The sequence below is a fragment of the Nicotiana sylvestris genome, chromosome 10 (assembly GCF_000393655.2).
Source record: "Nicotiana sylvestris chromosome 10, ASM39365v2, whole genome shotgun sequence".
NCBI classification, from domain to species: domain Eukaryota; kingdom Viridiplantae; phylum Streptophyta; class Magnoliopsida; order Solanales; family Solanaceae; genus Nicotiana; species Nicotiana sylvestris.
In genome coordinates, this window is record NC_091066.1 from 5,804,542 (window position 1) to 5,824,922 (window position 20,381).

General features: G+C 36.9%; 2 protein-coding genes across 2 annotated transcripts; both read right to left on the minus strand.

The window, feature by feature from the left end:
* Window positions 1-9,270: 9,270 nt before the first annotated feature.
* Window positions 9,271-11,039, minus strand: LOC104218756 (major strawberry allergen Fra a 1-2-like). The gene is made up of 2 exons (XM_009769326.2): window positions 10,768-11,039; window positions 9,271-9,770 (listed from the first exon to the last, which is right to left on the minus strand). Exons 1-2 carry the CDS (start codon window positions 10,949-10,951, stop codon window positions 9,478-9,480), a joined length of 477 nt encoding a protein of 158 aa, XP_009767628.1. The 5' UTR covers window positions 10,952-11,039; the 3' UTR covers window positions 9,271-9,477.
* Window positions 11,040-14,021: 2,982 nt separating this feature from the next.
* Window positions 14,022-19,293, minus strand: LOC104218757 (protein DEHYDRATION-INDUCED 19 homolog 4-like). Its single transcript, XM_009769327.2, has 5 exons — window positions 19,038-19,293; window positions 17,048-17,190; window positions 15,489-15,566; window positions 15,042-15,304; window positions 14,022-14,301 (listed from the first exon to the last, which is right to left on the minus strand). Exons 1-5 carry the CDS (start codon window positions 19,096-19,098, stop codon window positions 14,193-14,195), a joined length of 654 nt encoding a protein of 217 aa, XP_009767629.1. The 5' UTR covers window positions 19,099-19,293; the 3' UTR covers window positions 14,022-14,192.
* Window positions 19,294-20,381: the final 1,088 nt, after the last annotated feature.

The window sequence follows — 20,381 nt, forward strand, 5'->3', positions numbered from 1 at the left end:
CGAAGACACCTCTTTGATAGCTAGACCAAGAGCCAGGAGACGCATAGTTTCCGAGAATGAAGCTGAAGTTATCCCTGTCTGTGCCTCTCTTACTGAACCTGTTCACATTCCCTCTGAAGATGAAACCACTCCGAGGGACACCAACGAATCTATTCATCGTCTCTTCGTTGGTGGTTTTGAAAGTGGAGAACTAGGTCCAGTTTTAGATGAAGTTCCTCTTTCTTCCTCTGTTCCCATTCCTTCTTTTCCTGCTTCTTTACCTACTTCTGCTCCCTTACCTGCTTCGAGTCCTATGACTCCTGTTATTTTCACTTCTTCTACCACTCTTCCTTCTATAGTTCCCCCTTCCTCTGTTCAATATGCAGAGGAGGGTTCTAGTAGCAGAAGCTTGGCTATGAGGAGCGTTACCCTTGAAGTTCCTGCTAACAACAGCCTTTTAAGGAAGTCTGGTGGAGCAGATGACTGGCTTAGGCCTTTGATTGGAGATATTGAGAAGAAGAAGAAGATGGACAGCCACAGCTGCTTAACTTTGATGAATGACATTGTTCATTCTACTTTGAAGGTATTCTTCCTTCACTTACTAACAAGTTTCTTTTTAAAAAATAAAAACCTTATTTCTATGAATTGTCACTGCAAGCTAACCTCATTGGTACAGAATTGATGGGAAGAATTTCCCTTCTAGAAAAGAAAGCGCGTGAGTCTGAAAAGTCTATCCACAAGGCTGAGGAAATAGCCAGGGGAGCACAGCTAGAAGCAGCCAATTGGAAAGAGCAGTTTGAGAATGCTCAGGGAACTATAGAAGAATTGATAGAGAGTAGAAATCTCCTGGAGCAACAAAAGCGAGGTATGACTTCTGAGCTAGCAGTTGCCAAGGCTTCTTCAAGCCAATTTGAGAAAGATAAGGAGCGCCTTGAGTGTTCATTTTCAGAACAACTATCAAATTGTAGTGAAGAGATCAGAGAACTTAAGGTACTCTTGGCCAAGAAAGAAGAGTATGCAGGGGAGTTAGTGCAAAGCTTGACTCAAGCTCAAGCTGATTTAAAAATCTCTTCTGATAAGGTACGTACCTTAGAGAGTTCTTATGCCTCCCTTGAAGCATCCTTTGAATCCTCTTTAGCTGAAAATCAAGTGTTAAAGAATGATCTTGCTACGTGGGAAAGGGAGTATGAACTTCTTGAGGAGAATTTTAACATAGAGGTGAGTTGGGCTTTTCTAAACTCTCGTCGTGATACTTTAATAGAGGCCAGTCAAGAAAACTTTGATTTAAACTCAGAGTTGGCCAAAGTTTTAGAGACCATTGAGAGAACCCAACAACCATTTGACTTTCCCTCTCCATCAATTAAAGCTCCCGTGGCTGAAGAACCTTTAAATGAAGAAGCCGTTGCTATGGCAGTTGAAGTTGAAAATGTTGCAATTGCAGCTTCAGAGGGTGAAACTTCTATGACTCAGTCTGTGGAAGTTGAAGCTTCTGTGACTCTTGCTTCCCTCGTTGATACTAACATTTCAAGCTCAGCTGAAACCGTTCCTGTTGCTGCTTCTTCAGAAGTTGCCACCGTGCCTGTGGCTGAAAGTAAAATTAATATTGCAACTTCTGATGTGCTAACCCCTTCAATTGGATGATGGTTTTATCCCTTAGTTTTTAAGGGATTTTTTGGTGAAAGTCCCCAGTTATCATAATGGGGCACTTGTATAAACTTTTATTGACTAAGTTTCTACTTAGTCTTTTTAATTATATTAAGAAGTTTTGTTAGTACTTCAATGTGTTCTATTCTTGCCTTTTCCTTACTTATTTAGGACTTATAGAATAGTTTAGCATTTTTATCCTTTGAAAATGCTTTATGATTCTTCTCATGACTTATTAACATGAGGCTTATAAAAGAGGGCCCTTTTATTTTATCGACACTTAATGAAGAAGACGTCTCAACTTCATAATGGTGTTATAATACGATGAAAGAAATAGGAATACACATGTTTTGTATGAAACAACTTTGACAAGTTTTTATTCATGAAATTTAACAAGTTTTTTGACTATTACATGTATTAAAATACATCTATAACTTTCTCGTAACTGTTTTTCTTGTAACATATTTTTTTCATAACATAAAATAAACAAGGTTTTTCTTCATAACCTGTTTCAGTACATAGTCATGACCTTATCTTTATATATTAGGAAGGGTTTGAGAGGTGACTTCGTTTATGAGCTTGAGAGATGACTTTGCTGTTCTCATGGGAAAAACATTATGATGCATGTCTTGTGTTTGTTGAACACGATGATGAAGAATGTCTTGTTCTCATGAATGCTGAAGACTTCGTAACTTTTTCTCAACACTTGTCTCTTTGTGGCCGACTTTTGTTCGATATCCGTATCTGTTTTTCTACACATATCTGTGTATAATATGTAGTCCCCCAAGTGTTTGAGCGGTGAAGTAGGAAGCCTCAAGCACTTGTTTATTTCTTTCAATTTGGTCCTTTTCCTAAAACAAAAAAATATACGGGACTCGGAGGTGCGATTATAGATGAAGACTGCCTAACTCGTGTGTATTTCCATTAGATTAATTGTAACCCTGGGCTGGGAATTTTAGAATACTCCATTTTGCCTTGCAGGTCGTGACTCATCATTTGGCACGAGTTAGGGTTTTTGCCTAGCATCTAAAATCGTTAGTAAAACATTAATAACTCAAAAGAATTTTTTTTTTAACATGACGATACCTGACCGTAGGTACTTTCTCAGAAGTAATACCTCTTTAAATGGACGGCATTCCAATGTGAGGGTAAAACTTTGTCGTCCATTGTCTCCAACTCGTATGCTCCTTTTCCCGCAATGTCACGAACTTTGTATGGTCCTTCCCACGTTGGACTTAGCTTTCCTGAATTAGCAGCCTTTGCAGATTGGAACACCTTTTTAAGCACGAAGTCCCCAATTTTGAAAAATCTGAGGCGTGCTTTCCTATTGTAATATCGTTCAATTACTTGCTTTTGTGCTGCCATTCTTATCAATGCAGCTTCTCTTCTTCCTTCAAGCAAATCAAGGTTGACCCGCATCTCTTCATTATTAGATTCCTTCGTTGCCCGAACGTACCGTGTGCTTGGTTCACCTATTTCAACTGGAATTAAGGCTTCCGCACCATAAACCATTGAAAATGGTGTTTCTCCAGTGCTTGTTTTTGTCGTTGTACGATAATCCCATAATACTCCAGGTAATACCTCAGGCCAATTACCTTTTGAATCCTGTAACCTCTTCTTCAAGTTGTTGATAATGACTTTGTTAGTGGATTCCGCTTGTCCATTACCCACTGGATGGTATGGCGTAGACGTTATCCTTTTAATCTGGCCAACTTTGAAGAAATTCTGTGATTTGAGCTCCTATGAATTGTGGTCCATTGTCACACACGATCTCCTTTGGTGCTCCAAAGCGGCATATTATATTTCGCCATATGAAGTCTTTAACTTCCTTCTCTCGTACCTGTTTAAATGCTCCTGCTTCTACCCATTTAGTGAAATAATCTGTGAGTACAAGTAGAAACTTTACCTGACCTTTTGCTTGTGGAAATGGACCTACGATATCCATTCCCCATTTCATAAAGGGCCACGAGGCTATAACAGGGTGTAGTAACTCAGCTGGTCTGTGCATATTATTGCCGTATCTTTGACATTTATCACATTTGGACACGAAACTGTTTGCCTCTTCTTCCATCTTAGGCCAATAATATCCTACTCGAATCAACGTTCTTACTAGCGACCTTCCCCCTGCGTGATTTCCACAATGCCCTTCGTGCACTTCTCTCATCACATATTCTGTTTGAGAGGGTCCGAGACACCGTGCTAGTGGTCCACCGAACATCTTTCGATAAAGATTTCCTTGATAAAAACAATATCAAGCGGCTTTTTTGTGAAGCGCGTGAGCCTTCCCTTTGTCAACAGGCACGGTTCCGTGTTGTAAAAAAGCAATAATTTCGTTTCTCCAATCCCATGTTAGATGATTAAAATTTACCTCATTCTTATCAGGTTCGAGAACGGAATGAAATAAATGTATGACTGAAGCATTTGCGCCGTTTGCTACGTCAGCTGCAGATGCGAGATTAGCTAAAGCATCTACCTCCACATTCTCATCTCGTGGGATCTGCATTACCTTCCAAGTTTGGAATTGCTTAATTAGTTCCCGTACCTTTTCGAGATATTCTTGCATTCGAGTTTCCCTGGCTGTATAAGTCCCCAGCATTTGATTAACCACGAGTTAAGAATCACTCTTGATTATAATTTGTGTTATGCCGAGTTCTCTTGCCAATTCCAAACCTGCAATTACAGCTTCATACTCTGCTTCATTGTTAGTTATAGAATGACATTTTATAGCTTGCTAATAATTTCACCCGTATGTGGTATGAGAACTATACCTAGACCTGCTCCTTTTATATTAGATGAACCATCAGCGAATAAAACCCAAGTCCCCGGGTTTGCACCATTAAAAACTTGTAATTCTTTTTCTGCTTCTAAATGCATCCCCTGACTAAATTCAGCCACAAAATCAGCTATTACTTGAGATTTTATAGAGGTCCTGGGTTGATAAATGATTTCGTATTCACTTAGTTCTATAGCCCATTTTGCTAATCTTCCTGATAGTTCGTGTTTATGCAAAATATTTCGAAGCGGAAAAGCAGTAACTACAATAATGGGATGACATTGAAAATAAGGTCTTAATTTTCTAGATGCCATGATCAAAGCTAATGCTAACTTTTCTAGTTGTGGGTATCGTGTCTCAGCATCTAATAAGGACTTACTTACATAATAAATAGGAGATTGTTTACCTTGGTCCTCACGGACTAAAGCAGCACTTACCACAACTTCAGATACAACCAGATAGATGAGAAGCTTTTCTCCCACCTTTGGTTTTGCCAATAACGATGGTTTTGACAAATAAGCTTTCAAATTTCTAAGGGCTTGTTGACAATCTTCATTCCATTCAAAATGATCTTGCTTTTTGAGTGCAGAGAAAAACTTAAAACACTTTTATGAGGATTTGGAAATAAATCTCCCCAAAGCTGCAATTCTTCCCGTTAATCTTTGAACTTCCTTTTTATTAGTAAGGATATCAGGGATTTCTTCTATTGCTTTGATCTGAGAAGGATTTACCTCAATACCACGGTTAGAAACAAGAAAACCCAAAAACTTACCTGATGCAACTCCAAATGCACATTTTTCTGGGTTGAGTTTCATATTAAATTTTCGCAAAATTTCAAATGTAACAGATAGATGAGAAATATGATCATGAGACTGTTGGGTTTTGACGAGCATATCGTCTATATATACCTCCATTGTTTTCCCTAAATGTTCTTGGAACATTTTGGTGACCAACCTTTGATAGGTTGCCCCAGCATTTTTGAGACCAAAGGGCATTACTTTATAACAATAAGTCCCCCTGTCTGTGATGAAAGAAGTTTTTTCTTCATCACTAGGGTCCATTTTAATTTGGTTGTACCCTGAATATGCATCTAAAAAACTTAAAAGTTCATGTCCTGCAGTTGCATCAATTAATTGATCTATATGTGGTAAAGGAAAAGAATCTTTTGGACAAGCTTTATTAAGATCTGTATAATCTACACAGACTCGCCACTTACCATTTTTCTTAGGTACAACAACTGTGTTGGCTAACCAATTAGGGTACTTTACCTCGCGGATTGACCCAATTTTTAATAGCTTTTGGACCTCATCTTGAATCACCTGGTTTTTGAAAGCCCCTTGCTTCCTTTTCTTTTGCTTTATTGGTGTAAAGGATGAGTCTTCGTTTAATTTCTGAGTTAACACATCCGGTGGTATCCCTGTCATGTCAGCATGGGACCAAGCAAAACAGTCCACGTTAGATTTTAGAAATTCAATTAACATACCTCGCATGTTTGAGTTTAAATTAGCTCCAACATAAACTTTCCGTTCAGGCCAATGCTCAAATAATATCACAGCCTCGAGTTCTTCGATGGTTGTTTTGATATTTTCATTCTCCTCAGGTTCTTGAATGGTATTAGGTCTCGAGTCTAAATCTGTTTTCTCTTACTCAGTTGAGGTTTGATTGCTGGCACCTTCAACTGTTTCCTGTAATTGCTATTTTTCTTTGTTTACGGTGCTCGTATCTGTTCCAGCGTTGATACTCCTGGTTGTTTGCTGATCCCTTCGAATTTGACAAATCCCCCACGGTGATGGAAATTTAATAACTTGATGTAGAGTTGATGGAACAACATCCATACCATGGATCCAAGGCCTCCCCATGATCATATTGTAGGCCATTTCCATATCAACTACCTGAAATTTAGTTTCTTTAACAACACCTGCATCAAAAGTTGTTAGAATTACCTCTCCTTTTGTTACCACACTTGAATTGTCGAAGCCTGACAAGGTGTGCACCTTGGGTATCATTTTTTCTTCAACTTGCATTTCACGTAATACCCTTAGTAGTATAATATTTACAGAACTCCCTGGATCAATCAAAACTCGTTTTACATTAGTATCATGTACAAGTAAAGATATTACCAGAGCGTCACTATGTGGAGTTATCACTCCTTCGGTATCTGCATCATCGAATGAAATACTTTCATTTTCTAAAACCTGTCGTACCCGTTTCCCGTGTGTAATTGTTACCTTAGAAACCTTGTTGGAGGCTGTGTAGGTTATGCCGTGAATATCTTCTCCCCCACTTATCACATTTACTGTTCTCTTGGGTGAAGGAAGCTTTGGTGGCTCTTGCCTATTTTTCATATAGACTTGTTTACCTTTTTCACTAAATAACTCAGTGAGGTACCTTTGCTTCAATAGATTATCCACTTCACTCTGCAAGAATCTACATTCTGAAGTTTTGTGCCCGTGATCATTGTGGAATTCGCACCAATGATATGGATTGCGTCTATTTGGATTTGACCGCATCTCTTTTGGCCACCGTACCTTATCTCCCATGCTTCTCAAAACAGCCACGAGCTCGGAGGTAGTGACATTAAAGTTATATCTGCCAAACCGTGCCTTTAAACTTCTATCATCATCTCGTGAGTCTTGCCTGTTCCGATCATTTATGAATTTCGAAGAAGAACCAGAGTCCCTGTTCCTCGATTTTTGATCATATTGCTGGTTATCTTGTTTTGACCGTGGGTCTTTTTCTGCAGGTCCCATATATGAATCGTACCTGTTTTTACCTGATCTTTTTTCGGTTTCTGATCTTCTGGAACCACCCCTTTCTTCATGATGAAACTTAGGTACGATATCTTCTTCAATTCGCAGCTTCGTACTATACCTGTTGTAAACATCATTCCACGCGGTTGCAGGGAATTCTCGAAGGCTTTCTTTGAGTCTTCTCGTGGCTTCAGAACTTTTGTCATTTAAATTACTTGCAAAAGCTATTGCAGCCCAGTTGTCAGGCACACGGGGTAGAGTCATTCTTTCACGTTGGAATCTATCAACAAAATCTCTAAGCAACTCTGAATCTCCTTGTTTGATTTTGAAAATATCTTCCATTCTTTTCTCAACCTTATGTGCTCCCGAATGTGCTTTAATAAAAGAATCTGCAAGCTCAGCAAAAGAATTTATAGAATTTTCAGATAAAAGAGAATACCAGGTTAATGCACCCTTGGTGAGTGTTTCTCCAAATTTCTTGACCAGTACTGATTCAATTTCTTGTTTGGTCAAGTCGTTGCCTTTCACGCCTGTTGTAAATGCAGTCACGTGGTCACGTGGGTCTGTAGTACCATCATATTTCGGGATGTCAGGCATTTTGAACTTTTTCGGAATTGGAAGGGGAGCAACACTTGACTTCCAAGGTTGTTGTGAGTATTTGTCCATGTCAACCCCCTTTATTACAGGCGGAACTCCAGGGATTTACTCAATACGCTCATTTTGTTCCTTAATCTGTTTCTGCAAGGTTAGTACTAAATTTTGCAAATAGGAATTATCTGAATTACCTGGTCCCCCTCCCTGTGGTTCACTGGTGGTTCCTCCATTTCCAGAATTAACAAGACCAGAACGGGGATTCTCCAATGTATTATTATTAGGAGTTGGTGTGGGTGGTGCAGCAGGCAATCGACTAACTAGAGGCTGAAGAGCTTTGCCGACCTGTGCATCAATTAGCTTTTGTAAAACTTCATTTGTACCTCCTTCAAAGTGTTCAGATTGTTCTTGTTGATCAGCACGGGATTCAGTAACAGGAGTGCCTTCACGAGATTGACGTGGTGAATCTGGAGGGGAGGGAACCACGTCACCTTGATTTTGATGGATTTGATTTTCATGGTGTCCCAATGTGTTATTACTGTTATTGTCGGTGTTGTTGTTTGACATGGTGATAACAATGGACAAGATGTAGCTTAAAAGAAAAGATTATTAGATTCCCGTTAACGGAACCAATTTGTTTAACCAAAAATCTGAGTCTTTGGTCAAAGCTAGAAAGAAATTCGGGTTACTAATAATCAGGAGACGAAAATAAAATATTTTTGAGAATGATGGTAAAGCAGTAAATAGTTTTGTATTTCAGTAAGATCTCAATAGTATTTCGTGTCCTTACAGATGTTGAATCTTTTCCCTTTATAGTTGATTCTAGGAGAAGATATAATGTCTTTGTCTTAATGAGGCAATTATGAGCAATTAATGATATTTAAAAGAAACGTTACACAATCATTTCTATTTAATTCAGATTCTCTAACGTATTTCACATTTAATGCTGCATTTAGACTCTTTTACGTCATCAGATTCGTATCTTCAACTTCTTCTGATCTTTGATCTTTAAACGACTCGAATAGGTACGAGACTCGTACCTATTTTAGTAACGGTCCACACCTATGTTGCTTTCTTTTCCCCTATCTGTTGTCGCCCGTGCCTCTTGGCTATTTATTGCGTTTTGACCTTTTGACCAGTCCACGTGTCATGACACGTCATCTTCAATATTCAGACTCAATTTTTTCCCAATACAATAATGGTATTGGACTGATCATTTGAACGGAATTGATGGGGCAAGTGCACATATAGCATTCTCAAAGATGTTATTTAGAGATTAACTAGTATTTATTTTCTCCTGAAATTTTAAACTAAGAATCTTAACTTCAGGACTATTTAAGACAATTTTGTCCTGAAAAATTGAAATTCAGTACGTACTGGCTAATTCCTAAATAGCAGCCCTTTAGAGTGGCTACCTAGTGTCATTTGAATGGAATTTATAGAACGTGAACCTCATTAATATGCTTGTTTAAAATAAACATTAAATTATAAGTCAAGCATATAAAATAAAATCGAAGAAAAACCTCAATACAATTTGATAGTACTCTTGTGCCTTGTGGTGTAGAAATGCATTTTCACACCAAACACAAGTTTTATTAACCAACAAAAGTAGTAAATTAAACAAAGGAGAAACAAAGTGAATACTAGACAGCTAGTATTCAAACCGGAGCATACATCAACAACAACAATTACGACGCCTCAGACCTCAGTTCCAAACAAGTCAGGGTCGGCTAATTAAACCTATTCATTCGGGTTTGCCAAGAGATAGGCCTCAACAGCCTTGACAATCTCATCAGACATCTCTTTGCCTGCCTTAATTTCCTCTTCTTTAATCTCAACACCAGGTTTTGTATTGAATTTGCTAGTGTTTTTGCCTTTACATCCTCCATCAGGCATGGATTCAAGTTTCAGCTCATATGAAATTGACTCAACCTTGTCCATCAAAGTATCACCTTCTATCAATGTGGAAGCATAGGTCATTTTTTCCTTGTCAATTGCATCAACCCTATGCTTCACAAACTTGATTTCCGTACCTGCATGCATGGGACATCAATTTAATTTAGAGTGCATTTGGTACGAAGGAAGTTATTTATCCAAGAAAATATGAAATATATTTTCCTGAAAATATTTTTTTGAAAATAATATATGGCAAATGGTCAAATATATCCATGTATTATGAAAAAAATTTAAATATACTCTTTGTTATTCGTTATACTTTAGGTCCAAATATACCCCTACCGTAATACTATTGGTTTAAATGTTAGTGGCGCTGAGGTGCCAAGCCATGTGGCATCCACCTTATCAAATGTTAGTGTCCCGTAGGATTGGATGTCCACTTTGGACAAACTTAACGAAAAAGGGGTATATTTAATCCAATAGTATAACGACAAGGATATTTTTGGACCTAAAGTATAACGAGGGGCACATTTAAACATTTTCTGATAGTATAGGAGTATATTTGACCCTTTTCCGAAAAATATCTACTCCCTCCATTTCAATTTATGTGAACCCATTTGACTGGGCAGGAGTTTAAGAAAAGAGATAAGACTTTTGAACTTGCGTTGTAAAATGAGGCACATATATTTTGTGTGGCTATAAATCATTGCATAAAGGTAAATTGTTTCCAAATAAGGAAAGAGGGCATTCTTTTTGGCACGAACCAAAAAGGAAATAGGTTCACATAAATTGAAACGGAGACGGAAGTAGTATTAAAGACCAATAATTATATTAGCAAATAGAAAAGTGTTTTGATGAAATTTTTAATAGTAAAGAGTGGATTTGTTTTTGCACAGCTCGAGACTAATAATAATGTCTAAGTGTTAGTTGAAGGAACATTTTATGATATCAAAATAACTTCCTCACGAAAATATTTTCCTAAAAAATAACTTACGCCATACCAAGCACATCCCTGCCAAGATCGATGAAAATACTCGAGAGAAGTGTGGTTTTATAATAATAATAATAATAATAATAATAATAATAATAATAATAATAATAATAATAATAAGAGAAAAAGAAGAAATATATTGCCTTCAGCAAAGTTGAATTGCTTGATGGTTCCAGGGCCTCCATCTCCATGGATTATCTCAATACTTTTGAAAACTTGAGGTGCAATTTTAGGAAGAAGATTCTCTCCATCAAGAATGAAAGACTTGAACATTCTTGGGGCTGAAATTGGGGTAGTGAACTCATAAGTAGTTGTGAGAATTCCCATTTTTTTTTTCCTCTAAAAAAACTTGGAGTGTATTGTAATATAAATTGTGTTGTTTCATGATGGTATTTATAGCTTGAGAAATGAAGTTAATTTTAACGCTTAAGCTTTCTTGTTTATTAAAGTGTACCATACAACCTACCACGAGGCACCAAGGTTGTATTGGAGCGGTAAGTACTCTCCTCTATCTTTAATCAGAGATTTCAGTTTCGAGCCTTGGGTATGGAGTCGCCTATGGTAGCAGAGGCGAATCTAGAATTTCTAGATCATAGGTGCACCATTGAAAAAGCCAGAAAAAAGAAGTGCTAAGCTAGAATCTATCCATGTTCCTTTGGATGAATAACTTAGAATTCAACCAGGTGCACTATTCAACTTTTTTGGAGCATGGGGCTCAAGAGATAATATTAGATCAATTTTATGAAATATATACATAAAATACCTATTTGGCGGAAAAACCATGGGTACATGTGCACCATACGGCCTAAATCCGCCCTTGTTTGGTAGGGAGAGCTTTACACTCCAAAATTGAATTTTCCACCACGAATCCAAATTAATCAAACTCCAAAGAGGATACCGGACACAAAGTGGGAAACCAAAAAAAATATGAATAATTAATCCAAATAGCCGCTCACTTAACCACTCAAAACTAAAAATATCCGGTTGAGGTATAATATATACATGATTTATATAATATATGTGTATAATCATATATAATCAATGTATGATCTATGTATATGGCTAGAAAAAGTAAACAGTAAATATGATCGGCTATTTTACGTAAAGATCCCAAAAAATATAGTAGCATACAATCTTTTAATGAAGGGCGGCGTTTACATGCATGCATTCCCTACTAACCAAATTTTTCAGCTAGCCAGGACCAAACTTTTTATTACTATGAATACGATCTTGAATGTGCCACAGAAAATAACAGTACAAGTTTTTTTTCAACTAAACATGCCGACATTTTCCTTTTCCACCTGTCATCTTTTTTATTGAGTTGAAATCTCTTAAATACAAGTGAAGTTACGGATTAAAGCGTGGTCTAACGGTTAATAAAGTAAGATGAAAATTATGAAACATTTAAAAAGATAGGTGATTTTTTCATATGCTTAAATATGATGGGGAGAATTATTCGGTACATATAATATTTATAGGAGGTAGCTATCTTGTGGAATAATCTACGACAAAAATTATTTATTACTTGTGTCGATGAAAAATAGCAGGTATCTAACGAAATAGTAAAGATAACAAGCAAGTTAATCTTGACATTAACAACAACAACAACAATTCAATGTAATCTCATAAGTGAGGTTTGGGGAGGGTATGATGTACGCAACCTTACTTTCCCTTGAAAAGGCATAAAGACTGTTTCCGATAGACCCTCGGCATCCGATAAAGAAAAAATAAATTGCTTTTCCTAATTTCTATTGAAATGATGATTTTACCACGGGGTATATTTTGTCAAGCTATATTATCTATCTATACGGTTTATGAAGTTTTGACTCTTTAAAGTAAACTTTGGTCTGATCATTTCCCTTTTCAGTAGGTTGATGTTGCATTAAATGAGACTGCTGTGTACTCTCTTCTAGAAGTGATTAGTAGCTCAAGAGGAGATTTTAGTTGACCAACTTAGGCGAATCCAGACTTTGAAGTTTATGGATTTCTATAATGATCGGGCTCAAGTTAGTAATTGGGTTGACAATCAAATATTTATAGAGATTTAATAAATTTTTTAATATATATACAAGGACTGTGCAATCCGGGAACTCGCACATTGCCCTCTAGATCCACCACTGCTCATAGGGAATTTACTCGGTCTGTGTGAGCTCCCTCATATTATTACATGCTAACAAAGGAGGAGTTGTGGTAAATTGGCAAGCGTAAAACTAGTTAATTTTAAAAATAGCCAGATTTACAACTGATAATTGAAGAATAGCCATAGTTTTAAAGTAATCAAAATTTAGTCATTTTTTCATGTAACGATATAATCTGAACAAAAACACTATTAAAAATTCGGAAAAATTCCAACATAATATACTGGGGTTCGAATTTTTTACATATAAGATTCAAGTATAATATGCTAGAATTTCATAATATGCTGGAGTTCCAAATAATATGCGAGAAGTTTAAATGGAGGAGCTCTATAATCCAGCATATTATGCTGAAACTTTCCGTGTTGCAGCAAAACAATGACTATTTTACAATGACTTTGCAAATACTGATAATCTTTCGATTACCAATCCGAAAACTAACTAAACCGTGCTATTTTCACTACAAAACTCATAGGGACAAACTCACTTGTTACTGGCAGCTAGCAAGTGAGCTGACCGTCTAACTATCTATGTCATGCCTTGACAGGTGATATGTGAAAGGCTGCATCTAAATATAACTTTCAAATTAAATCCTGAATTTGTTGATACACTTAGCTATTGAGTCGCATCTAAATATAACTTTCAAATTAAGATCCGAATTTATGGATACAACTTGGTTATTGAGCCCCAAAGCTTATGTTTTGATGTGATCGTAGCACAAAAAGAAAGTCTGAATTTTCTAGAGGAGTTTGGTTTCAAATCCCGGTTCGAAGAGGAGTACGCCATGCTAATATGCCTTGGATGATCCACATCTCAGGGTCAGGCACCGATGAGCACATTGAACTATCCATGTGGCTGAGAGCCCTCACATCCCAGGCACAACGACGCAATTATCAGGAGCGCGCTCTACCACTGAGCTAATAACCTGTCGTGCGAGCCTCCCACTTGGGGCCGCTATGCCAAAAGCGAGAGAAACCTCATCCCTCTCTTTCCTTTTTTCGCCCCATGTCGCCACACGGGGGAACATGGGAACATGAAAAAGAGGGTCCTATCAACTTGTTCCGACCTAAGATTATAAGCTCATGAGCTTGGTCTTACTTCGAAAGGAGAGAAGACTATATTTTGGTTATTAATCTGAAGTGCATTTTCCACTGGAGAAGAAACCAAGGCCAAGCAACAGGGTCACAGTAATGTTTAAGCAGACCTTGCTATACTATTAGGTGAGTTTTACTCTTAAATTAGAAATATATTGCATACTGTCGAACGTGGAAAAGTAATAGTCTTTATTATATACATACATAACTACATACACGAGGACTACTTTCAGAGTTCATCTTGACCTAACTACTACAGAATGGCAGCATCTCTTTCTTTCACCGAGCTACATTACAAGTTATTATATAATAGCTACGACATGCAAATCCTCTATTAAATTAGAAGTCGTCTTCAAGAAAAGTCGATAGCAAAAGCCCTTGCACAAACTTACTTTTTCTAGCCTTCTCTTCTTGATCTTCCTCAGATAGTGGAGATGGCTGAAGATTTCTGTTCAGAATAACACTAAGATCAATGATCTCAGACATAGTCAATAGAAAACACCAAAACGAGCATCATACTCATCGCTAGATATTGTCAAGTGTATTTACAACGTTCAATAACGAACACGAAACTCATGACTAATGCCTTTTCTAAACATAGGCCAGTACTCTACAGGAGTATCTACGACTATTGAGAAATGATAAATAGAGCATACAGGATGGGAAGGCATACTAAACATACAAAGGTATATATTTTTATCATAAATTAGGAGTAACCAAAAAAAAATAAAAAAAATTAGGTGTAACGAATTTGCTTAAAATGACTTTCCATTAAGAAAATAATGGTAGTAGTAAAACTATGTTTCAACCACGACAAGGAAAATGAGAAGTTATGTGCAACTCAACCACGCGTTTGAACATTACCAGACACGCGAAGAAAAGAAATCCAGTGAATTATGGTCAGAGAAACATGAAAATCCAACTATGGTTGTGCACATGTTCATAGAAGCATTACATTATTAAGTCATGTTGGCACTCTCTCCAAAATGCTGCTACACCCGTGTCGGATCCTCAAAAAATACTCTACTTTTGAAGGATTGGACATGCACCCGCCGAAATTTTCGGAGAGGCCGAGCAACATAGTTATTAAGGACTTCGTTCCCCTTTTACCGCACTTTCTCATCACTTCCCAGCATCAAATGCAATAATAATGGAGACATAACTAAAGTGTAAAAAATGCTGCCATACCTGTCAGACAAATTATCAACAGTGCTTTCTTGTGTTGAGTATGCTTTAGCAGGGGACAGAGGTTGAACTTCGGGAGGTTCATCGACCAAAGCCGAACTGTTAATGAACGAAGATAACAAGGGATCAGGATCTGTAGTGGAGGAAGAAACCAAGTGTGAGGATCCCCTGAGGATGGATTGTAGACTTCCTTCTCTTAGCTCTTTTCTTAAAATAGAAAGAGTTGAATTAGATCCACCCCTTCGAAATCGTCTCTTGCGCTGCACCTGTTACAGTCAACGCAACATACAAACTTTACGTAGCCCAGCAGTAAAATCAAGACAGAAGTGAAATGCGTTATAGTTCTAACAAGACTTCTTATACATTGCCTACAGTAATATTAAAAGGAGATACAGAAAGGGCTTCATATTCAAATCCCAGTTAAGTCAACTATGAAAAACAGAAGGATACCTTTAGAATATTTCCATGTTGCTGAGTAATATGCCCAACCAAATTCACCCCGACCCTTTTTGCACAAACAGGGCATATCTGCATTTACAGATATGTTATCTAACTCATCGATTAACTCAGATATATGAACCAGCATACACATTTTCAACTGACATTTAAAAGTCAGAGTGCCAGAGGATCAATTTTGGTCATGTTTATTGGCATTTACAGATATCAACATTTTACTTTGACACACAGTTCACAATAAGAGGTCTACAATCTTAAGTAGATTTAAACATTATAATGATGGACAATAAACTTCTGTTAGTTTGGTCACTATCTGACTTTGGTTCGCGTCATTAAAACAAAAGCTTTGTCCTAATTGTTAGTATCTTTTTCTGGGAAAAAGGCATGTGAAGGTGATGTCTGTCAATACAAAATGTAATACAAATGCTACAACTAAAAACACAAAATAACCCTAGCTACTTTCTTTTTCTGCTGTTTTTTTTTGTGTGGTGGTTGTGTGTGTGTGTGGGGGGGGGGGGGGGAGGAGACAAATCAGCAAAGAATGAACATATCTCCTCCTTTGTCTCATCAATTCCGCACAGAACTCTGAGACTGCGTCAGCTCTTACTTCACATTCCCAAGCCAAAATTTAGAAGTTAAAGTAAAGTACCAAGTAGAAAGAAATGAGCTACCCTCGTTAAGGAATCTTTGACTCCCATGATGGACAAGTCCAGATCATCATTCTCAATACCCCAAATTATGAGGGGCTAGCCTTTCTGTATCAGACGTGCTTCCCAGGATTTCCAGTTTATATATCTCTAGCTAGTGGAGTTGCACAAGGGTGTTACCTTGTTAATAATTTATCTTGGTCAAATGTGACCAAAGCTCACACAAATAGAAATCAAGAAGCTTAATATTCCTGTGTGCATCTCCTAACAAAGCTAGGCCCTAGAATCAGGTTGCACTTCTAAGTCTATTCACTATGAGAGTGACAATTAAATCATAGTTGACTTTCTTTCTCTTAATATAGCACGCCCAACAGCCAAACTCTCTTATCAAGAGTCAACAGTGGTCCATTACCGATTTTCCCCCTTGTTGACTCGAATACTCAACCTTAGGGTAGGAGGTGGAGGAGCCTTTCCACTAGGCTAAAGACAAATCCTTTTTAAACTTGTATAAGGGAAACTAGAAACTGGTATCCTGAAGCTCTGAATTTGTGAAGTTCGAAGCCTCTAAAATAGACATACTGAATGAAAAGGATCATTTCATGTAGCTAAAGGTCAACATTTTCACATTGCAACCCATCTCGACCCCCCCCCCCCCAAAAAAAAGCACAAGAAATAGAGAAAAGAAAAATAAGCTAAACCACACTAGAGAAAGTCAAATGCAGCAGTAGAATTAGAAGGTTAATAAAGTCCCAAACTTCAACGTGCACATAAGACAGTCCTAGGTGCTAAAAACTTTACAATCCACATATGATAGTTCAATTAATTCAGCTATGCCTCAACTTAATATGATATTCGAACAAAAGGGGGGAAAAAGCAAGAAAATTAAGAGTTGTAGAGATATTGTACCCCATTCTTAGCCTCAAAAGCATGCTCGTCGTCGATATGACAGCAAAGGCCAACAATATCAAAATCCTCACCACAGAACGGGCATAGAAACTCCGGCCTTGACTCCTCTTCACCCTCATACTCTTCTCCTATATTATAGAAGTCTGCATAATACACAAAATACACCCCAACTTCAATTACAAAAACCATAAACAATCTTTCCGACAATCCAACAAACCATAATGCAAAAACAAAAAGACCAGCAATACAACAACTACGCCTCAATTCCAAACAAGTAGGGGTCGGCCGTATGAATCCTTACTGATTATCTTTCCTCATTTAAATTCAGGCCAACATTATACAAAATAAAAATAAAAATAAAAAGAAAAAAGAAAAGTAATAAAAGCTCTCTATATTTCCTACTGGCATAAAATTCTCAGTTCTAACAGGGATAAAAGACTCCTAAAGAGTATAGGACCTTACGAAACATAATAACATGACTCAAACATATTCCCCGCAGTACAAATGTAAAATTTCCTTTGCATTATTTCTTTCTATCGGGTAAACATATCGAATTTCACCTCATCTCACAAACTAACTACTCCTTCCTGAATAAAATAGTATTATTACAGAATTTTTGAAAAAACTGTGAATTAAACGAAATAAACAATCAATGCCCAAAATCACCAAAAATTAGATGCATGGACTTCGTATTCTGAACCCGCTATTTTGGGCAAGCTTAAACAGGAAATAAATGGTGTAATTAAGCAAATGGGAGAAAAATACAAATGTAAGTTTCCTTTCAATTTGTTCATTTTCTTGCAAACCATCTTCCGCTTAACCTTAGCTCACAAACTATCTCTTCATCCAAATAGCCAAAAAGAAAACACTATTATTATTTGGGAGTTCGCTTTTCAGTGCAGGACCTATTTACTAGCTATCGCTTTTGCTTGGCATCTTTCTTCTAGATTTCATGTTGTTCCTATTTTTCTTATGATTTCTGTGGTGATACTAATATTGTCTCCTTTTGTCTTTTTTGTTTTCTTGAGGCGAGGGTCTTTTGGAAACAGACTCTCTACTTCTTCGGGGTAGGGGAAAGGTCTGCGTATACACTACCTTCCCCAGACCCCATTAGTGGTATTTTACTGGATAGTTGTTGTTGTATTACTATTTGGGAGCCGAAACAATCCTAGGAGCAACGGTAAAATTATCTCCCATAGGTCATGGGTTTGAGCCATGTAATCAGCCAATGACCCTTGTGGTAAGTTGCCTGCACCACACTCCCTTGGACACAGCACTTTCACGGGCCCTACGTGAACTCGGATGCTTCGTTCATTGGGTTGCCCTTTTACTACATGAGAGTCGAACTATGTTCCTTTTACGAGTAATATTTGTAAAACATCTTTACAATAAAAAGAAATCATTTTAAGTACTTCAAAACGAAAATGAGCTACTTTTGACACTCATACTTCAGAACACATATTTTTCAGAAATTGTACTGAGCATGCCTAAAGAGGAAAGTAAGTGAGAAAATACTATAAACCCTAAATAACAGAAACTAACACCCAGCATTGCAAACGTATAGTTTCCTTCTCCATTCGTTCATTTTCTAGCAAAACATAATCCACTTAACCTCAGCTCACAAACTAAAACCACCCTTCATCCCAAAAATTATTATTCTTCAAACAAATAATTAGATACTTTACTCTAGTACTCTTTCTATCTCAATTTATGTGATATTATTTTAAAAAAACTAATTTTTAAAATTATGATCCAAAATAAATATAAACATTTGTGTAGTTATAAATCATTATATTAAGGATAAAATCAGAATTTAAATTTAGATTATTTATATATATATATATATATATATATATATATATATATATATATATATATATATATATATATGTAACATTATATTGAACAAACTTGAAAGGAAAGTGACGCCTAAATGAGATGTGGAGTACTAATTAAACTTAAAGAGGAAAGTAAGTGAGATAACACTGACCTGAACGAGATTGATTACGTCGTGAAGAAGTAGAGAGACGAATCCAAGAATCAGAATCCATTTATATTATCCTTTAAATTAAACAAATTTTAAGTTAAAATCCTCAGAAAATTTTGAAGAAATTGTGCATTTCCTGATACTGAAATTGCTCAAAGATCAGAACTTTATGGTACCAAAATGGAAATTGATCAAAACCCTAAGGAGAAAATGGGAAAAAATTTCGCGAAGTTTCGTGGAAATGGGAGGAGAATTAGCTAAGAGAGACTAGGAAATGCTGGGGAATTATATAGAGTTTGGGTTATGAATAAAGGCTTGAACTTGGATTTAATTGCGAAATTACCACTGTCCACTTGGCAGAGAAGAATTGAGTCATTGACTCATCATGATGTGTATATTCTTGGAAATTATGGAAGCTTGTTACCTAAGTTTGGGCATTGGTCTATCCTGTTTTTCTTTTTTCTTTTAAAAAAAATTCATGACTCGGACTCGAGATCTCTTACAGTTGTTTTTGTGTAACCTATAAATCACGGTTTGGAGCCGTAAAAACAGCTATAGCAACAATAACAACCCAGTGGTACTTGTATTAAATTAGGCTGTCTACACCATATACCCTTTAGTTGCGGGGCCTTCCACGGACACTATGTGAACGCAAGATACTTTGTGCATCGGGCTCCTCTGTTCTTTATTTTTATTTTTTTTACTCGAAACTTCGCAAGAGGAAAGGCATTCTACCTATCTATTCCCCTTTAATAAGTCATTCGCGATATGCATTCGGATTAGTCGGAGTTCTAATACAAATATCAGATACTTAATTATCGAATTTTTAAAAAGAACTTGTTGACCCCGACCTCCCACCCCAACTAAAAGGAGTTTCTAAAAAATATCATAGGAATTTTGTTTTGGAAGAAACACTTTTCTTTGAAATAGTTATATTTGGAGGCAATGTTATTCAACAAAAAATAAATTTAAGAAAATTGTAGTTATAATATGTTATTACTTACTTTGTAAGACTGTCCTTGGAAATTGCGTATCAGTAAGTCAAATAAACATATTAGGGAAATATTTTCAAAGCAACATGCATTTACTGATGGTAGGTTGTTACAACAATAACGACCCAATATAATCTCAGTAGTGGGGTCTCGGGAGGATAGTGTGTACGCAAACTTTATCCCTACCCTGGGGTAGAGAGTCTGTTTCCAATAGAAACTCGGCATTCTTCCCTCCAAGAACTCTCTATCTTGCTCTTGGGATGACTTGAACTCACAACCTCTTAGTTAGAAGTGGAAGTTGTTTACCATCACGAATTGGATTTGAACAAATATCTCTTGGTGACTTTCCTTTTAA